At 39.9% G+C, this 17726-nt stretch overlaps 1 protein-coding gene across 2 annotated transcripts in view; it reads left to right on the forward strand.

Annotated features, from left to right (window-relative positions):
• Positions 1 to 17348, forward strand: part of LOC124087852 (zinc finger protein 709) — a 31512-nt gene extending 14164 nt beyond the window's left edge. The window contains exons 4-6 of one of the 2 annotated variants that reach the window (XM_046436990.2): positions 8555 to 8691; positions 9083 to 9143; positions 13187 to 17348. In XM_046436990.2, the coding sequence (XP_046292946.1) occupies positions 8555 to 8691; positions 9083 to 9143; positions 13187 to 14978 (1990 nt within the window). In that variant the 3' untranslated portion in view covers positions 14979 to 17348. The remainder of the gene's footprint in view (positions 1 to 8554; positions 8692 to 9082; positions 9144 to 13186) is intronic. The other variant, XM_046436991.2, reaches the window with a different exon arrangement.
• The last annotated feature ends 378 nt before the right edge of the window (positions 17349 to 17726 follow it).

Genomic DNA, 17726 nt, shown 5'->3' on the forward strand with positions numbered 1-17726 from the left:
TGTAGATATCGCTCTACTCATAGGAACAATCCAAGATGTGCTAGCACTTCAGAAATAAGCCTAGGAGGGGCTGGGTGTGGCTCAGTGGTATACCGCTTGCCTCTCATGTGTGAAGCACTGGGTTCAATTCTCAGCACCGCATATAATACATGAATAAAATAAAGTTCCATCAACACTAAAAAAAAAATTTTAAAAATAAGTCTCAGAATTTAACCAACAAAGTGCAAGTTCATGGTTTAATGAGGTCTGTATCATATCACTTAGTCTATATAACAACAAATTGGTAATGCCAATTTAAAATTTTATTTTCCAAGTAAATTCGAATTTTAAAATTTAAATGTATTTTTCCAAACTTTTTTTTTTTTTTTTTTTTTAAATAACATGGAGTCTCACTTTCTTGCATAGACTGGGTTGACCTCCTGACTCAAGCGATTTTCCTGCCTCGGCCTCCTGAGTAACTGTGACCACAGGCATTCTAACATACCCAGCTCAAATACAAAATTAAAATCCTTTCAAATAACATTCAACAAAAACATTAACACCCCAGTAATCCATAGCCTAAATCAATAGAAAATCTCCTGTTCATGTACAAACTCATGATCATGTATTACATGCCCTTAAACTTTTAACTATGGCAAAACCAAAGATGAACTGTGTTTACACTTTATGCAGAATCATTACTGTTAATTCCCACGTTAAACACTTTTCAGGACCTAATCATATGTGGTCATAAACAATAGGCAGCAATACATAATGTTCAGTATTTCTGGAATTAACAGTAATGATTCCCCATAAAGATAAGGTGTAAACATGGTTCAAAAAGAAAAAAACTTTTTGGTCATGGTTAAAAGTTTAAGGGCATGTAACATGAAGTCATGAGTTTGTACAGACTCTCCTGCCTAGTTGTCAGGAGATACATTCAGGTTGCAACAAAATACAAATTGTAATAGATCTTCAATGTGCAAGTGCTGCAGAAATCTGGAAACCCACGCTGCTGAGAAAATGGAAACAAAGCAGTTCATTGTATTTTGAGGACACTCTTGATTTTCATGCTGGGTTAGTTAGCTTGTCATTACTGTGACCGAAATACCTGACAAGAACAACTTATAGGAAGAAAAGTTTATTTTCATTTATGGTTTCAGAGATTCAGTCCATAGTTGACCAACCTTATGGTTTAGATATTAGGTGACCCCCAAAAGTTCATGTGTAAGACAATGCAATAAAGTTTACAGGTGAAATGATTGGGTTATGGGCACTTTGACCTAATCAGTGCATTAATCCCTTGTAAGAATTAACTGAGTGGTGACTGTAGGCAGGTGGGGTGTGGTTGGAGGAGGTGGGTCATTGGGGCACATCTTCAGGGGGCTTATATTTTCTCCTTGTTGAGCAGTGCTCTTTATGCTTCCTGATCATGTGGACTAACACTTCTGAAACTGTAAGCTCCCAAATAAACTTTTCCTTCTAAGATTGTCCTGTCAGGACTTGTGGTCATAGCAGTGAAAAAACTGACTAAAACAGCCAGCTCCATTGCTGTGGATCTGAGGTGAGGCAGAACATCAAGCTGGAAGAGGGTGGCAGGGTGGGGGGGGGGAAGCTGCTCAATTTGTGACAGCTAGGAAGGAGGAGGGGTGGGGCAGGGACAAAAATTGTCTTAAGGATATAGCCCAGAGCCAACTTCCTCCAGCCACGTCCCATCTGCCTACAGCTATCCATGGATTAATCCATTTGCTGGAGTAATCCACTGATGAAGCCAGAGCCCAAATCATTGCTTGCAACTCTTACCTCCGAACCTCGCTGAACCCCTGGGGATCATGTTTTCAAAACATGAACTTTTCAGGGGACATTCCAGATCCAAACCATAACATACGGGCTGGAAGCAAATGTTCATGCAGCCTCTAGGAATCTAGCTTCTTCCTGCGTATGTGCTCCAAAACCTGATCAATGCCTTTTCCATTTCTGCTTTCCAAATTTCATGCTAGTTAGGCTATAGGTGAATTCCAATATTGAGAAAGGCATAGATAGAGGCCTCAGTAATGGTTAAGAGTCAAGTAAGACAACGGAGGCTGAGTCAGTATCACGTACTGTGCTGCCCTCTTTTTTTTGGGGGGGGGGGTGTACCAGGGATTAAATTCAGAAGCACTCGACCACTGACCCACATCCCTAGTCCAATTTTCTATTTTTATTAGAGACAGGGTCTTACTGAGTTGCTTAGTCCTCGCTGTTGCTGAGGCTGGCTTTGAACTGGCGACCCTCCTGCCTCAGCCTCCCGAGCCGCTGGGATGACAGGGGTGCGCCACTGCGCCAGGACTGTGGTGCCACTTTTCACGTTAACAGTTCCGCGAGTAGCTTGGCTCCTAGCCCGGCCTGCGCGCCCCTCGCTGTCCATCAGAGGGTCGCTCCTGGCGGGGCCAGCCTGGAGTCTGTTCACTCCGAGGAGCTGCGGACCACCATGGCCTCGTCCAGCTGCCCAGCGCCAGGTGGGGGCCGACCCCCTGGAGGAGCACCTCGGGGGTAACCTCAAAGACCTGAATCGCTGGGCGGGGCCTCGTTCCCGTCCAGCCGGGCGCCACCGGAAGTGGGCGGGGCTGCCGGGTCGCGGAGATCCCGACTCCTGTTCTAGGCTCCTTTGTTAGCGCATCTCGCGTCCCAGAGTTCCCTGGGCTGGCTCTGCGAGTGGAGTGATGACCCGCAGTGGTAGTGGGAGCCGTGCGAGAACCGGACACCGGGAAGCGGGGGGCGGTGAGTGCTGGCGGGCCTTTGGGACCGGGGAGTGGTGGCCTTCGGAACTGGCCGGGGCGGAACCCGAGCGTCCCGCCTCCCTCTGGAGTCTGGGGCCGAGGCCACCGCTGGCCGCGATCCGCCCGGCCCTCTGTTGCCCCCAGCCCGTGGGGTGGGGCTGGGCCGGCAGCGGGGACAGGTGTCACTTCCCTTCCCCGAGCGGCGACTTGGGCTGCCGGGATCCTCCTCTGGGCTCCAGCCGCGCGTCTCCCCAGACTGGTGCGAGACCGTCGTCGGGAGACCCCAGCTCGCCAGCGGGCTTCCTGCGTGGGAGGAGAGGTTCCCAGTGGACTCCAGTCCGTAACAGGGCAGGGTCTGCCGCCCAGCCGAGGGGTCGCCCACGGTAGCATGAGTTTATTAGAAGGGAAGAGAAAAAGGGACGCTTGCAAGGGAGAGAGTGGGTCCTTTCAGAGAGGAGGGCGCTCCCCTTAGGCTCTCCAGTTTTTATTGGGGGGTCCCAGGGAAGTTTCTAGAATACTGCCCAGGTCCACCTCTTGACTTTTGGCTGAGAGCAGAATGACGTCAGACTTTAAAGTCCCCCGTGTGAATGACAACTCTAGGTCATTTTGGCCCGTGTTAACCTGTTCTAATTGGAACCTATTCTTACAGATTTTGTGTTTAGGGGAATTATCCTTATTTCCCTGAGTTCTTCGATCTGTGTAAAAGTCCAGGGTGATTTGTATTCAGATTGATGTTTCTGGCCTGCATTTCACCTGCAGACAACAGGTTGTTTGCTGAAGAATGTAACATATCCTGTTGACTTACAAGAGGCAGGGCTGCAGGTAAATTCCTTTTCTTTTTTTCTTTGTTTGGTATAGGGGATTGAACCCAGGGCCCTTAACCACTGAGCCAGATCCCCATCCCTTTTAATTTTAAATTTTTTAAATTTATTTTTGGGGTATTGGGGCATTGAACTCAGGGGCACTTGACCACTGAGCCACATCCCCAACCCTATTTTGTATTTTATTAGAGATAGGGTCTCACTGAGTTGCTAAGCACCTTGCTAAATTGCTGAGGCTGGCTTTGAACTCGCGAGCCTCCTGCCTCAGTCTTCCCAGCCAGGGGATTACAGGAGTGTGCCACTGCCCCCAGCCCTTTTTATTTTTTATTTTGAGACAGAGTTTTGCTAAGTTGTGTAGGCCCTGACAGGAGTGGTACTTGGTGCACACGGCAAGGTGGAGGAAGAGTTGATTTACCAGGTAAATAGGTGCCTTTTGCACTAGGTTGGTTTCTGCTTTTCTTCAGAGAATCCCCAGTTCCATCTTTTTTAGAAGACAGTTACATGTTTTTTTTCAAAGTGCCATGGTCACCTCCTCCCTACTCTTCAGCCTTCTAGTAAAGCTTCTCATTGAAATTTTCACACTGAAATGAATGGTATTTGGTTGTGTAGCTTTCCCCCTTACAGACCATGACATGTCAATGGGAGTTGAAAAAATGGATTATAATGCATACCTATGGAATCTTGATCTGGGCCCTTAAAATAGTTTTAACTTAGATTCATTATTTTAATGCTTAATAAAAAGAACTGGGGAGCACAAATGGCATGGGATTTTTTTGTGAGTTGAATCCATAAATTTTGGATAGAATGGCTCCTGTGTTAGAGCTAGTGGTACAGTCCTGAGTATAGGAGTGTCTCTCTTTTGCCATTTGTATATTTGTAAATTAAAACCTTATTTGGGCTCGGGATGTGGATCAAGCAGTAGTGTGCTCGCCTGCACAGGGTGCTGGGTTCAATCCTCAGCATCACATAAAAATAAAGATGTTGTGTCCACTGAAAACTAAAAAATAAATATTAAAAAATAGTTTCTCTCTCTCTCTCTCTCTCTCTCTCTCTCTCTCTCTCTCTCTCTCTCTCTCTCTCTAAAAAAAAAAAAAGAAAAAGAAAAGAAAAAAAAACCCTTATGTGGGGCTGGGGTTGTGGCTCAACAGCTCACTTAGCACCTGTAAGGCACTGGGTTTGATCCTCAGCACCACATAAAAATAAAATAAAGATATTGTATTCACCTAAAAATAAAAAATAAAAAAATAAAAAACCCTTATGTATATGACTTTTCAGAAATAGGAATTAAGTTCAGATTCCAAGTGTCCCTTGTCTGAGAGATGGTCATATTACCTTAGTTCTACATACTGTTTATACCCACCTGTCCTTTCCTTGTGGATGTAAGTAATATGATGAAAACGCCATGGTCCTCTCAATTTCTTGGAAGATAAGGGAGCAGTAATTAAAATAAAATAAAGATGTTGTGTCCTTCTTAGTTTCTTCTGTGGGTTAATTTCCTGACCCTACCCAGTGACATGAGTTTCTCTTGAACTTCATGGAGGTTCATGAAGTTCAACTTCATGGACTATGTTTTGCCTTGTTTCACTTTGTTTTCATATGACCAAGTGTAATGTCACTTGTTGGCTGGTCAGGAATCATTTCCTCTTCAGTTCCTCAGAACTGAAAAGATGAGGAACAAACCAGTACTGAGGATTTGCTCCTTTAGCAGAAGATCCAGGTTGCAGGGCTGCTAGTCCAGAAGGACACAGAAACTCTGTGTCATCCCACATTTACTCTGCCCGTGTATGTCTTCCACTTGGTTGAAATAAGTGGTCCTCTGTAATAGACTGATAATACTAAGTAAAGCCCTCTCCCAAATTCCAAGAGTCATTCTAGTGAATTATTTACCAAAGAACATTAAAGGAACTCATGAATTTGTGGTTGACTGGGCATTTATGTGAATGGCTCTGGTATCCTGTTGTGGGTACGTCTGATGACTTGTGGGACTGAGCCCTTAACCTGACACAAACTCCAGATAGTGAACATTGTTGGAATCATCAAGATTCATAACTGGAGCCAGATGTGGCAGTGTACACCTGTAAAATGCCAGTGACTCATTACAATGACCCAAGAGGCTGAGGTAGGAAGATCACATGTTTAAGGCAGTCTTAGCAGCTTAGAAAGACCCTATCTCAAGATTAAAAAGGGGAGAGGAGGCTGGGGAATGTGGGACGGTAGCTCAGTGGCATAGTACTGCTGATTTCAGTCCCCATTGTCCAAAAAAGAAGAGGAGGAAAAAGAGAGGGAAAAAAATAAGAAAAAAATTCATGACTCCTCCTGTTCCCCTCCTTGACTCTTCTCTAGATTCCCCATAGATGAACATATTCCTGACTTTTTGGTTATCCCTTATACTATTACTGTGTTTTCTTTACCACTAAGTGCTGTTTTATTTTGTTTTGTTTTTAATTTTGCCTCCTTTTATCTTTTTATAAATGTGGTTGAAGTAAGTGGTCCTCTGTAATAGACTGATAATACTAAGTAAAGCCCTCTCCCAAATTCCAAGAGTCATTCTAGTGAATTATTTACCAAAGAACATTAAAGGAACCCATGAATTTGTGATTGACTGGGCATTTATGTGAATAGCTCTGGTACCCTGTTGTGGTTATGTCTGATGACTTGTGGGACTGTGGGTTATAGTGCAAATATTTGCCTTTCACTTGTTTCTTTGCCTCAGTGTGATTCAAACATCCTAGTGTTTTTGGCTTCTGATCGTCTAATTTCTTCATTCTTTCCAGTGGTTATGGTATTTTAGTTTTTAAAATATATTTTTGGTCTTGTGAAAAATGCCTGTTCTTTCACGTTTGTGTAAATTTGTAAATTCAATCCAGAATAAACCCTCAGGACATTGGAGAAACTTTACTGGGTTGGGGTTCAAGGTCAAGATCACAATTTCAAGAAGGAGCAGTGGGGTTTAGCCATTGACCCTCCACTCCATTCCTCTGCTTACTTGTTCATAATGGATACCAACATATGGGATTATCTAATTGATTAACTTTTGTCCTTCTAATCCTGTGAATACATCTCATATGGCACATCTTCTTTGCCTAAGAGTTATAGCATTTTGCATGTATACATTTTTATCTTCTGTTAAATATATCTGGTAATAATTTTTCACTCTTTAAATTTGTGTTCAGCTGGGTGTGATGGCATGTGCCTGTAATCCCTCAGATTCTAGAGTCTGAGGCAGGAGGATCACAAATTCAAAGCCAGACTCAGCAACTTAGCAAGACATTTAGCAACTCAGCAAGACCTTGTATCTAAATAAAATATAAAAAAGCGCTGGGGATGTGGTTCAGTGGTTAAGCACCCCTGAGTACAATCCCCAGTACCCACCACCACCCCGCAGAAAAATTCTGTGTTCATTCATTTTACTGTGGCATTAATTCTTTTATTGACCTCATTTTGCAATTATTTTATTCTATGTTTGTTGTAACTCCCTTTATGTTAATATATATCAATCTGTCAGTCTCTTCCAGTATGTCTTGTCCTTTTTCTGTAAGATCTTGGGGACATTGAGTTCTCTTTGAGAACATCTTCTGAGACTATATTTTGCCTTGTTTCACTTTGTTTTCATATGACCAAGTGTAATGTCACTTGTTGGCTGGTCAGGAATCATTTCCTCTTGAACTTTGAGGAAGAACACTTTATATTCTTTGGAGAAAAGTGTTGGTGAATCTTTTAGGTATTTTACAATCATGGGCACATTCACCATTAAACTACTATGGGTATCAGTGAAATCCCTCAGAAATTGCAACTTTTTTTGTGTTTCTGGAAATAGAGCCCAGGCACTCTGCACTGAGCTGTATTTGCAGTCATTTATTTATTTGTTTATTTTTGAAGTACTGGGGATTGAACCCAGGGGTGCTGTACCACTGAGCTACATATCCAGCCCTTTATATATTATATATATATATATATATATATATATATTACAATATATATTTTTTTAAATTTTTTTAGTCATTGATAGACCTTTATTTTATTTATTTTTATGTGGTGGTGAGAATCAAATCCAGTGTCTCACATATGCTAGGCAAGTTCTTTACCATTAGGCTACAACCTCCAGCCCAATACATTTTTTAATTTTGAGAGGCTCTCACTAGATTGCTGAGGCTTTGCCATCCACCTGCCTCAGCTTCCCAAGTTGCTGGGATTCTGGACACATGCCATTGTACCTGGCTGGAAATTGCATCTCTTAACCTGATTCTCAATGTAAGAGAAGCCCAAGGTACACTGTTGGGTCTTCTAGAAAGAGTTCTTTGAGTGTGTGTGCATGTGCACACGTGTGCTAAAATTGTGTTGGAAGTTGCCCTGAGGCTCCTGAGTGTGGAGATTTTTGAGAAAGACTGTGTTACCCTGCTTTTTCCCTCCTACCTGATATCTTCCCAGTAATTGCATACTGCTATAAAAAGGGACAGAGGAAAAAAGGATAAATGGCCTGTAATATTACACCAATAAGTTAAAATGAATTCTTTTGCTGAGACACATGGTGGGCTAATCAGGAACAGGATGGAGGTTTTTCATAAAAGGAATTGACAGTCATAATTTGTGTATCATTTCTCTCATTTCCCCAAGGTGAAGTAGACCCTCCCATTAGAGAGCAACACTTGTAGTGACCACAGTAAAACTGTACAGATCCTTTCCCTGTGTTCTTGGGTCTGGTAATTTATGAGGAAGTGAGTGTGAGCACAGGTTAAAATTCTCTGTGTGATCCACCTGCTCCACCTCCTGAGTAGCTGAGACACAGGCATGCCCTCAGCACACCCAGCCAGAAATCGCCACTTTTGTTTCATTGTAAATGGGCAGAAATTGCAACTCTTAACCTGCTTCTCAATGTAAACAAGACCCAGGGTACACTGTTCTACCTTCATGGATTACAGGATAAATGTTTGGAGACTACAGAGCGTGTGTGTCTTGTGCATCTGTATCATTCCCTCCTGTTACAAATTTGTCTAGGATGTTTCAGGACTCAATGGCCTTGCAAGATGTGATTATATACTTCACCCAGGAGGAGTGGGCTCTGCTGGATCCTTCCCAGAAGAAACTCTACAGAGATGTGATGTCGGAAATCTTTAGCAACTTGTCCTCTCTAGGTAATGACCAGACATCTTTGGCTTAGTCGGAAAATGTCTGTATTTATCCCTCCCTCACTTCCTCCCTCTTTCTTTCTTCATTTTCATTTACTTACTTTCTCTCTTTTTTCTTCCTATCTTCTTCCTTTCTGCTTTCTTCCCTCCCTGCATTCCCTTCCTTCTTCCCAAGGCCCTCACCCATGCTATTCAAGGGCTGTGCCACTGAATTACACTGCTAGCCAAGAAAAAGTGTTTCTTACCCATGAACTTTGTTCCACAATTTGGAACAAGGAAAAGGAATACCATGGTGTATCGATTCAGGCATGTTCTAACCATTCCGAACCTGGAAGCTAGTCAGTCGCATTTCTGTAATCCTAATAATTCATGGTGATGGTCTGTCTCTGCATTTTAGGAAAATTGTTGCAAGACAAGAACTGTGAAGATTGCTACAGAAATTTTGGGGGAAAGTTAAGGTAATTTTACTCCCAAGTGAAAGCAATGTCCCATAAGAGAATTCTAGTTCATGTTTTCTTCCTGAGACAATGTTCTTGCTAATTGCTGAGGCTGGCTTTGAATTACTTTAGCCTCACCAGTAGGCGAAGAGTACATGCATCTGTCACTATCTAGATAACATGAAATTTAAAAAATAAGAAAATGATATTAAAAAGATCAAATTTATTTACTGAGAATATTTTTTAAACTTAATTTTATTTATTTATTTTTCATGTGATACTAAGGATCGACCACTTGCTAGGCACGTGTTCTACTGAGCCATAATCCCAGCCCATACTGAGAATTTTTTAACAAGAAATGTGTACTTCAATGTGATATACATGTTCAGTATTTACAAAATAGAAAACCATATTTTAAAACCATATTCATGAATCTTACTCTTAAAAAATTAAGTTGTATATTTCAGGTATACACAAATTCAAGTATACAACCCTGTTTTTTTAAAAATTAATTAATTATTATTTTTTTTAATACTGTGGATTGAACCAGGGGTGTGCTCCCACTGAGCTACATTCCCAGTCCTTTTTATATTTTACTGAGAGATAGGGTGTTGCTAAGTTGCTAATGTTGGCTTTGAACTTGCAATTCTTCTGCCTCAGCCTCTCAAGCCACTGGGATCACAGGTGTGCGCCACCGCACCTGGTTTCTCATATTCTGCATTCTATCTGTGGCCTCATTCAGCCTCACAATCTGTTTTTTTTTTTTTTTTGGTCCTCTGATCTTCATCTTCCCATTGTCTCCCCTCAGCTCCTGGCCCTGGTAACTACTCTTCTATTCTCTATCTTAGTGTACTTGACCTATTTCCCATGTAAGTGAGGTCATGCAATACTTGTCCTTCAGCGTCTGGCTTACTTCACTTAGCATACTGTGCTGTCATTTCATCCCTGCAGTGGCCAAGGGAAGGATCTCCTTAAGGAGATCTCACGCTTGTTTTCATAGCATGGCTGTTGTGAATGATGCTGCAATGCATGTGGAGGTGCAGACGTCTTTATAAGGTGCTGATTTCATTTCCTTTGGGTATATGCCTTAAAACAGTATTGCTGAGTTATGTGACAGTTTTAGTTTTTTCTTAACAAAACTTTCTATTGGGTTCCATAATGGCTGCAGCAAAGTACATTGACAACAATGTATAAGGTTTCCTTTACTCCATATCTTCCCCAATGTTGGTTATCTTTTCAGCTTATAATGGCCATTCTAATAGGTATGAGGTGGTATCTCACAGTGGGTTTGCTTTCCATTTCCTTGATGATTTGTGACATGGAGCACCTTTTCATACTGGCCTTGAACTTGTGATCATCCTACTTCAGCCTCCCAAGCCTCTGGGATCATAGGTGTGCGCCATCGCACCCTGCATGTCTTGCCCTTTGCATATGCCCATCACTTCTCTTTCATGCCTCTCTTCACACTTTCTTTCACATATTGCTCTCCCACCATGTGATGACATATGATATGTGATGATTCAGCCAGTAGACCCTCATCAGATTAGTGGCACAATGGCGTCTGGACTTCCAAGCCTCTTTTTCTAACCCAACTTCTGTATTTTATGACAGTAAGAGAAAATGGACAGAGACATAACTTCTTAATTATGGCTTTAAATGTTTTTTTCCTAAATTGGTAGATGCTGTTTTCATGTAGTTGCTTGACAGAAGCAGAAGGTTTTTAATTTAATGTAACTCCTTTTATATATGTTTGCTTTTGTGACCTGAGCTTTTGGTGTAGTATCTACAAAATCAATGCAAGTCAGTGTCCAGGGCACTTTCTCCCAAGTTCTCTCTTCTGGTTGCTTTATAATAAGTTTCATTGTTTTGACCATTTTTCAATTCATTTTGTGTACTGTGTAAGATAGGGGTTCAGTTTCATTCTTCAGCTTGTGGAAAGGCACTTTTCTTGTACTCTTTTTGAGGAGGCTGTCTTTGTGTCTTCTTGGTGCTGTGGTCAAACATTAGTTGATAGTATATGTTCTGATCTATTTCTGGACTCTGTGTTATGTTCCACTAGACTGTTGTGTGTCTTTTTTTTTTTTTTTTAGTTGTTGATGGACCTTTATTTTATTAGTTTATTTATACATGGTGCCGAGAATCAAATCCAGTGCCTCACATATTCTAGGCAAGGGCTCTACCACTGAGCTACAACTCCAGCCTCAACTGTGTGTCTTTTTTTAAACAAGTATAATACCATTTTGATTATTATAACTTGGTAAAATGCTTTTGTGATAGGAAGGTGGTACTTTAACTTTATTCATCTCAGAATTTTTTTTGTGTTGTTTAGGGTATTTTGTGATTCTGAATACTTTTTAGTATTGTATTTCCTATTTTTGTGCGGAATTTATGATTTTTATCAGGATCTCGTTGAATATGTATTGTTTTGAGTGGTATGGACATTTTAATATTCATTTTCCTGATCCATGAATACAAGTTAGCTTTTTATTTATTTATAATTTTTTTCCTCAGTGTTTTATAGCTTTCATTCTACAGATGTTTCACATCCTTGGGTAAATTTATTTTTAAGTAATTATTATTATTATTATTATTATTGTAGTGGAGCTTGATCCCAGGGGCCCTTACCATTGAGCTGCATTCTCAGTTGTTATTTTTTTTTTTGTTTTTTTGTTTTAAATTATTTTGAGACAGGGTCTGTCAAAGTTGCTGAAGCTGGCCTGGAAATTGCCTCCTGCTCAGTCTCCTGAGTTACAGGGATTATAGGTGTGGGCCACTGCTCATTGACTTTCTTCGTGTTTCTCACTTTGACCTGCAGTTTTCTCCTCTTTCATATCTTTGGCTTTGGTATCACTAGGATGCTGACCTCCTAAAACATTTTTGGAAATACTACACCGAGTGCTACTTCAGTATCAATTCTTGGAGTGCTTGTTTAAATTCAGCCTGGAATCCATCTGACTTTGCGCTTCTCTTTCTTGGTAGATTTTTGGTTACTTATTCAGTGTCTCTTGTTGTATATGGTCTGTTCAGGCTTTCTAGTTTTTCCTGACTCATTCTTGATAGATTGTGTATTTCTAGGAATTTATTCCTTTCCTCTTGGGTAGCCAATTGGTGGGCATGTATTTGTTTCTAATAGTCACATATAAACTTAAAAAAAAATTATGAGGTGTCTATTGGACTGGTTTCATTTTATTATTATTTTATTATTTTATTTACTTGAATCTTCTCATTTTCCCAGAGCACCTCGGTTTTTTGTTTTGTTTTTGTTTTTGTTTTTCATAAAAGCAACTCTCACCATTACTGATTCTATCTCTATCTTTTCTGGTCTTTGTTTGATTTAGATTTATTATTTTGGTCTTCATTGTATCCTTCCTTCTGCTCCTTTTGTATTTACCTTTTTCTCTTCTTTCTAGTTTTTTGATCCATAATATTTGACTATATATGGGCTTTTTCTTATATTTTCAAGTTGGCATTTATTGTTTATGCATCCATTGTAGAGCTGCTTTGGCTTCATTCCATGAGTTTCAGATGTTCATTATGTTTTCATTTTTGTCTCAAGATATTTTCATTTCCCTTTTAACTTTTTCCTTGATCCATGGATTGTTCAGGAGTATGTTATTTAGTTGCTGTATATTTGTGAAATTTCCAAGATTCTTCCTTTTACTGATTTCTAGTTTCATACCATTGTGGTCTCAGGAGATATTATATGGAGAAGTGTAGTATGCCAATAAATTTTAAAAATAAGCAAACAACAACAACAAAAAGTTCAGCTTTAAACTTACTGATAAAGAAATTTTTACCAAAATGTGTATTTAAATGTGATGTAAATGTTTTTGCAAATCAGAAACAATAATAGGAATTCCCTATATGAAAATCACTATATTGTTGAATAATTTGGTCAAACTTTCCTACAAAGCATTCAGTCCATTCACTTTCACAGAGTTTGGACAGTGCAGAAAACCTACACTTCCTCTAATAATAGTAAAAACATCTGTCCAGTTTATAATAGTGAAGGTAGAATTGTTAATATTACAAACCAACAATAATGTAGTTCTCCTCTTTCACAGCAATAATAATGGAGAGCAAGCCTGTGAAAGTAAAGAGCATCTTCACTGTGGAGAAATCTTTAGCCATATTCTAAATCCTGATGTGAACCAAAGCTTTAATGGAGTTAAGCCATATGACTGCAGTGTGCCTGGAGTAGTCTTCATGTGTCTCTCATCCCTTAATAGATATATGGTTCATGATACCAGATACAAACTGTATGAGACTCAGGAATATGGGGGAAAACAGTATCATTGTAAGCTATATGAGAAAGCATTTACTGATCACTACTCCTTTCAAAGATATGAAAGGACTCAAATTGCAGAGAAGCTGTATGATTGTAAGGAATGTGGAAAATCATTTACTTCTCATAAAAGTCAAACAAGACACATGATATTGCACACCGGAGATGGACCTAACAAATACAAATTTTGTGGGAAAGCCTTTTACTATCATAGGTCAGCTCTGAGTCATGAAAGGACTAACACTGGAGAGAAACCCTATGAATGTAAGGACTGCTGTGGGAAAGCGTTCAATTCCCATGGAAAGGTTGGAAGAGACATGTTAGAACATACTGGAGATGGACCTTATAAATGTAAATATTGTGGGAAAGCTTTTAAATTTTCCCAATCAGTTCTGAATCATGAAAGGATTCATATGAGAGAAAAACCTTATCAGTGTAAGGAATGTGGGAAATCCTTCAGAAGTTGTAGTTCTTTTAGAGTTCATGAAAGGATTCACACTGGAGAGAAACCATATAAATGTAAACAATGTGGGAAAGCCTTCAGAGATACGAGATATGTACGAGTGCATGAAAGGATTCACACTGGAGAGAAACCCTATGAGTGTAAGGAATGTGGAAAAGGCTTCAGAACTTCTAGTTCTTTTCATATCCATGAATGGATTCACACTGGAAAGAAACCTTATGAATGTAAGCAGTGTGGGAAAGCCTACAACAATTCTTGGTATTTTCGTGTCCATGAAAAGACTCATACTGGAGAGAAACCTTGTGAATGTAAAGAATGTGGAAAAACCTTTAGCAATTGTAGTTCTCTTCGGTTGCACAAAAGGACTCATACTGGAGAAAAGCCTTATCAGTGTAAGGAATGTGGGAAATCCTTCAGAAGTTCTCGTTCTTTTCGAGTCCATGAAAGGACTCACACTGGAGAGAAACCATATAAATGTAAGCACTGTGGGAAAGCCTTCAAGGATGTGAAGTATCTTCGAGTGCATGAAAGGATTCACACTGGAGAGAAACCCTATGAATGTAAGGAATGTGGGAAAGCCTTCATCGATTTTAGTCCTCTTCAGTTGCATAAAAGGATTCACACTGGAGAGAAACCTTATCAATGTAAGGAATGTGGGAAATCCTTCGGAAGGTCTAGTTCCTTTCGAATCCATGAAAGGACTCACACTGGAGAGAAACCATATAAATGTAAGCAATGTGGGAAAGGCTTTGTTGCTTCTTCTTCTTGTCGAGTCCATGAAAGGACTCACAGCGAAGAAAAACCCTATAAATGTAAGCAGTGCGGGAAAGCCTTTTGCAATTGTAATTCTTTACGATTGCATGAAAGGATGCACACTGGAGAGAAAGCCTACCAGTGTAAGGAATGTGGGAAAGCCTTCAGAAGTTCTGGTTCTTTTCGAATTCATGAAAGGACTCACACTGGAGAGAAACCCTATGAATGTAAGCAGTGTGGGAAAGCTCATAGCAGTTCTTGGTCTTTCCATGTCCATGAAAAGACACATACTGGGGAGAAACCCTATGACTGTAATGAATGTGGGAAAGCCTTCAAGGATTCTTGGTCTTTTTGAGTTCACAAAAGAATTCACACTGGAGATAAACCATATGAGTGTAAACAATGTGGGAAAGCCTTTTGCAATTTTAGTTCTTTACGATTGCATGAGAGGACACATACTGGAGAGAAACCTTAGCAATATAAGGAATGTGGGAAAGCCTTCAGAAGTTCTAGTTCTTTTCAAATCCATGAACGGACTCACAATGGAGAGAAGCCCTAGGAATGTAAGCAGTGTGGGAAACTTTCACTTGTTTTATTCAACTGCCCAAAAGGATTCACATTAGAGAGCAACCCTTTGTGTGTAAGCAGCACAGAAAATCCTTCAATGGTTTTTATTCTTGTACATAAAAGGATTCACACTGGAGGGAAGCCCTATGAATGTAAGCCATGTAGGAAGGCTTTCCAAAAAAATCTTGATCTTTTATAGTCCATGAAAGGACCCATACTGGATAGAAACCCTTGCATGTAAGGACTTGGGAAAGGGTTCAAATGCTTGTTCAGTTCCAATCCATGAAAAGGACCCATACTGAAAGAGAAACCCTATTTATGTTAAGCCACATGGGAAAGAGTTTTCTCATTTTCGTTTCATGTGTATAAAAGGATTACACTATGGAGGGAACCATCATGGCAAAGCCTTACTTGAGTACTTTCCAAGTACATAAAAGAAATATGAATGAGAAATATGAATGTACAGAATATGGGAAAGTGTTTGAGTCCTTTATAAATATTGGAAGACGTGTGATAGTACCTAATGGAGAAGAGCCTTACAAATGTAACTTATAAGTTTCTCCGTTTCTAAGGCATGAAAGGCTCACTGAAGAAAAACATTGAGAATATAAAGAGTGTGGTAAAGTTTTAGTTGTTTGAAATACGAGAGCAACCCAAAATGGAGGCAAGTGCTATAAATATAAGGAATATGTGAAAGCCTTCAAATTCTCAGTTTCTTTCCAACTCATGAGATAACTCCTACTGGAGAAATCCTATGAGAGGAGCATGGGAATTCTTTCATTGCCATGCGGTCTTCAGCCGAGAAAGGAATGCATAATGGACAGATGTCTTATGGTGTGAAAATGCCGTAAGGCTTGTCATCAGTTCAAATTGTAGCCATGAAAGATTCACAGTCGTGAGAATCTCCACGAATATATGCAATGTGTCAAACCTGGTATCCTACATCTTTTCAAATATATATGTAAGATTATACATGGCTTTGAAGCACTTCCTTTTAAAAATGAAGGAAAGTTTTCCATTTTACCAAGTGGGATTTTTTTTTTAAATTTTTGGAGGGCGGGTACTAAGGTTTCAACCCAGTCATTTCACAACTAAGCTACATACCAAGCACTTTTTAAATTTTGAGATAGGAGCTCACTAAGTTGTCCAGGCCTGCCTTGAACTTGCAATATTCCTGCCTCATCCCCTTGAATATCTGGGATTACAGATGTCCTCCACCTGGCCCCATGCATTTTAACAAGTTTGGTTGTTTTGTTTTGTTTTTACACTGGGAATTGAACCCAGGGATGCTTTACCAGAGAACATCCTCAACCCTTCTATTTTTTGAGACAGGGTCTCACTAAATGCTGAGGTTGGCCTTGAACTTGGGATCCTCCTGTCTCAGCCTCCCAGGTCAGCTAGTAATTTAAGTCATGTGAAATCACACTGGAGAGAAGTTTTGTAAATGTAAGTTATATAGAAAACCTCGTTAATACTGAAGTATTTATTCTATGAAGAATTTACAAGAAAGAAATGCAAAAGTTCTGAGTATATTTTGTTCTTCAGTGTCTCATTTTTAACTTGGATATGTAGTAATTTGAAACATTAAATGAAATGTTTCAGCTGGGTGTGGTGGTACACACTTGTAATCCCAGCAGCTCTAGAGACTGGGGCAGCAAGATCACAACTTCAAAGCCAGCCTCCAGCAACTTAGGCTCTAAGTAACTCAGTGAAACCGTGTCTCTGAGTAAAATATAAAAAAGGGCTGAGGATGTTACTTAGTAGTTAAGCAACCCTAGGTTCACTCCCTGGTACCAAAACAACAACATATGAAATGAAATGTTTCTGTAAGAATTTAAGCAATTTACAGGGGCTTGGTGGGGTGTTTTTTTCCTATTATCTTTGCATTTTGATACATGGGTGGGTGAATTGTATTTGCAATATGATAGATTCAGTTTTACACTGTTTAATTGGCACTTATGAGCTATTTAATTGTCATCAATTGTCATTAATGAGCTATTGAAAAGGGATGTTTTGTCCATTGCTGGTCTGTGTGTCAGGAACTGGATATCACATTCCTCCTTTTGGGAAAAACTGTAGTTAAGAGAGTCAGTAGAGAAAAAGGTTTATTTTATTTTCCTTGCTAATAAATCATTGCCTTCCTCTTCTGTGTAATGTGTATGATGTGGTCTCACGATTCTTGTTATTCCATCCTTTTTTCTATTATAGTATACATTGATTTCCATGAATTATGTTCATTAAAATATGTAGACTTAGTTATCCATTAAAAACTATGTGATGCTGGGCATCCCAGCAGCTTGGGAGGGTGAGGCAGGAGAATCATGAGTTCAAAACCAGCCTCAGCAAAGGCGAGATGATAAGCAACTCAGTGAGACCCAGTCTCTAAATAAATACAAAATAGAGTTGGGGATGTGGCTCAGTGGTTGAGTGTTTCTGAGTTCACTCCCTGGTACAACCCCTCCCCCCCAAAAAAAACCCATATATAATAGTTTTTAAAGAAATCTTCCACAGGGGTCACATGAGGTAAGTATATTTA

This window comes from Marmota monax, unplaced genomic scaffold, assembly GCF_021218885.2.
Source record: "Marmota monax isolate L192 unplaced genomic scaffold, Marmota_monax_Labrador192_F-V1.1 WCK01_AAM20220418_F8-fsc00021, whole genome shotgun sequence".
NCBI classification, from domain to species: Eukaryota; Metazoa; Chordata; class Mammalia; order Rodentia; family Sciuridae; genus Marmota; species Marmota monax.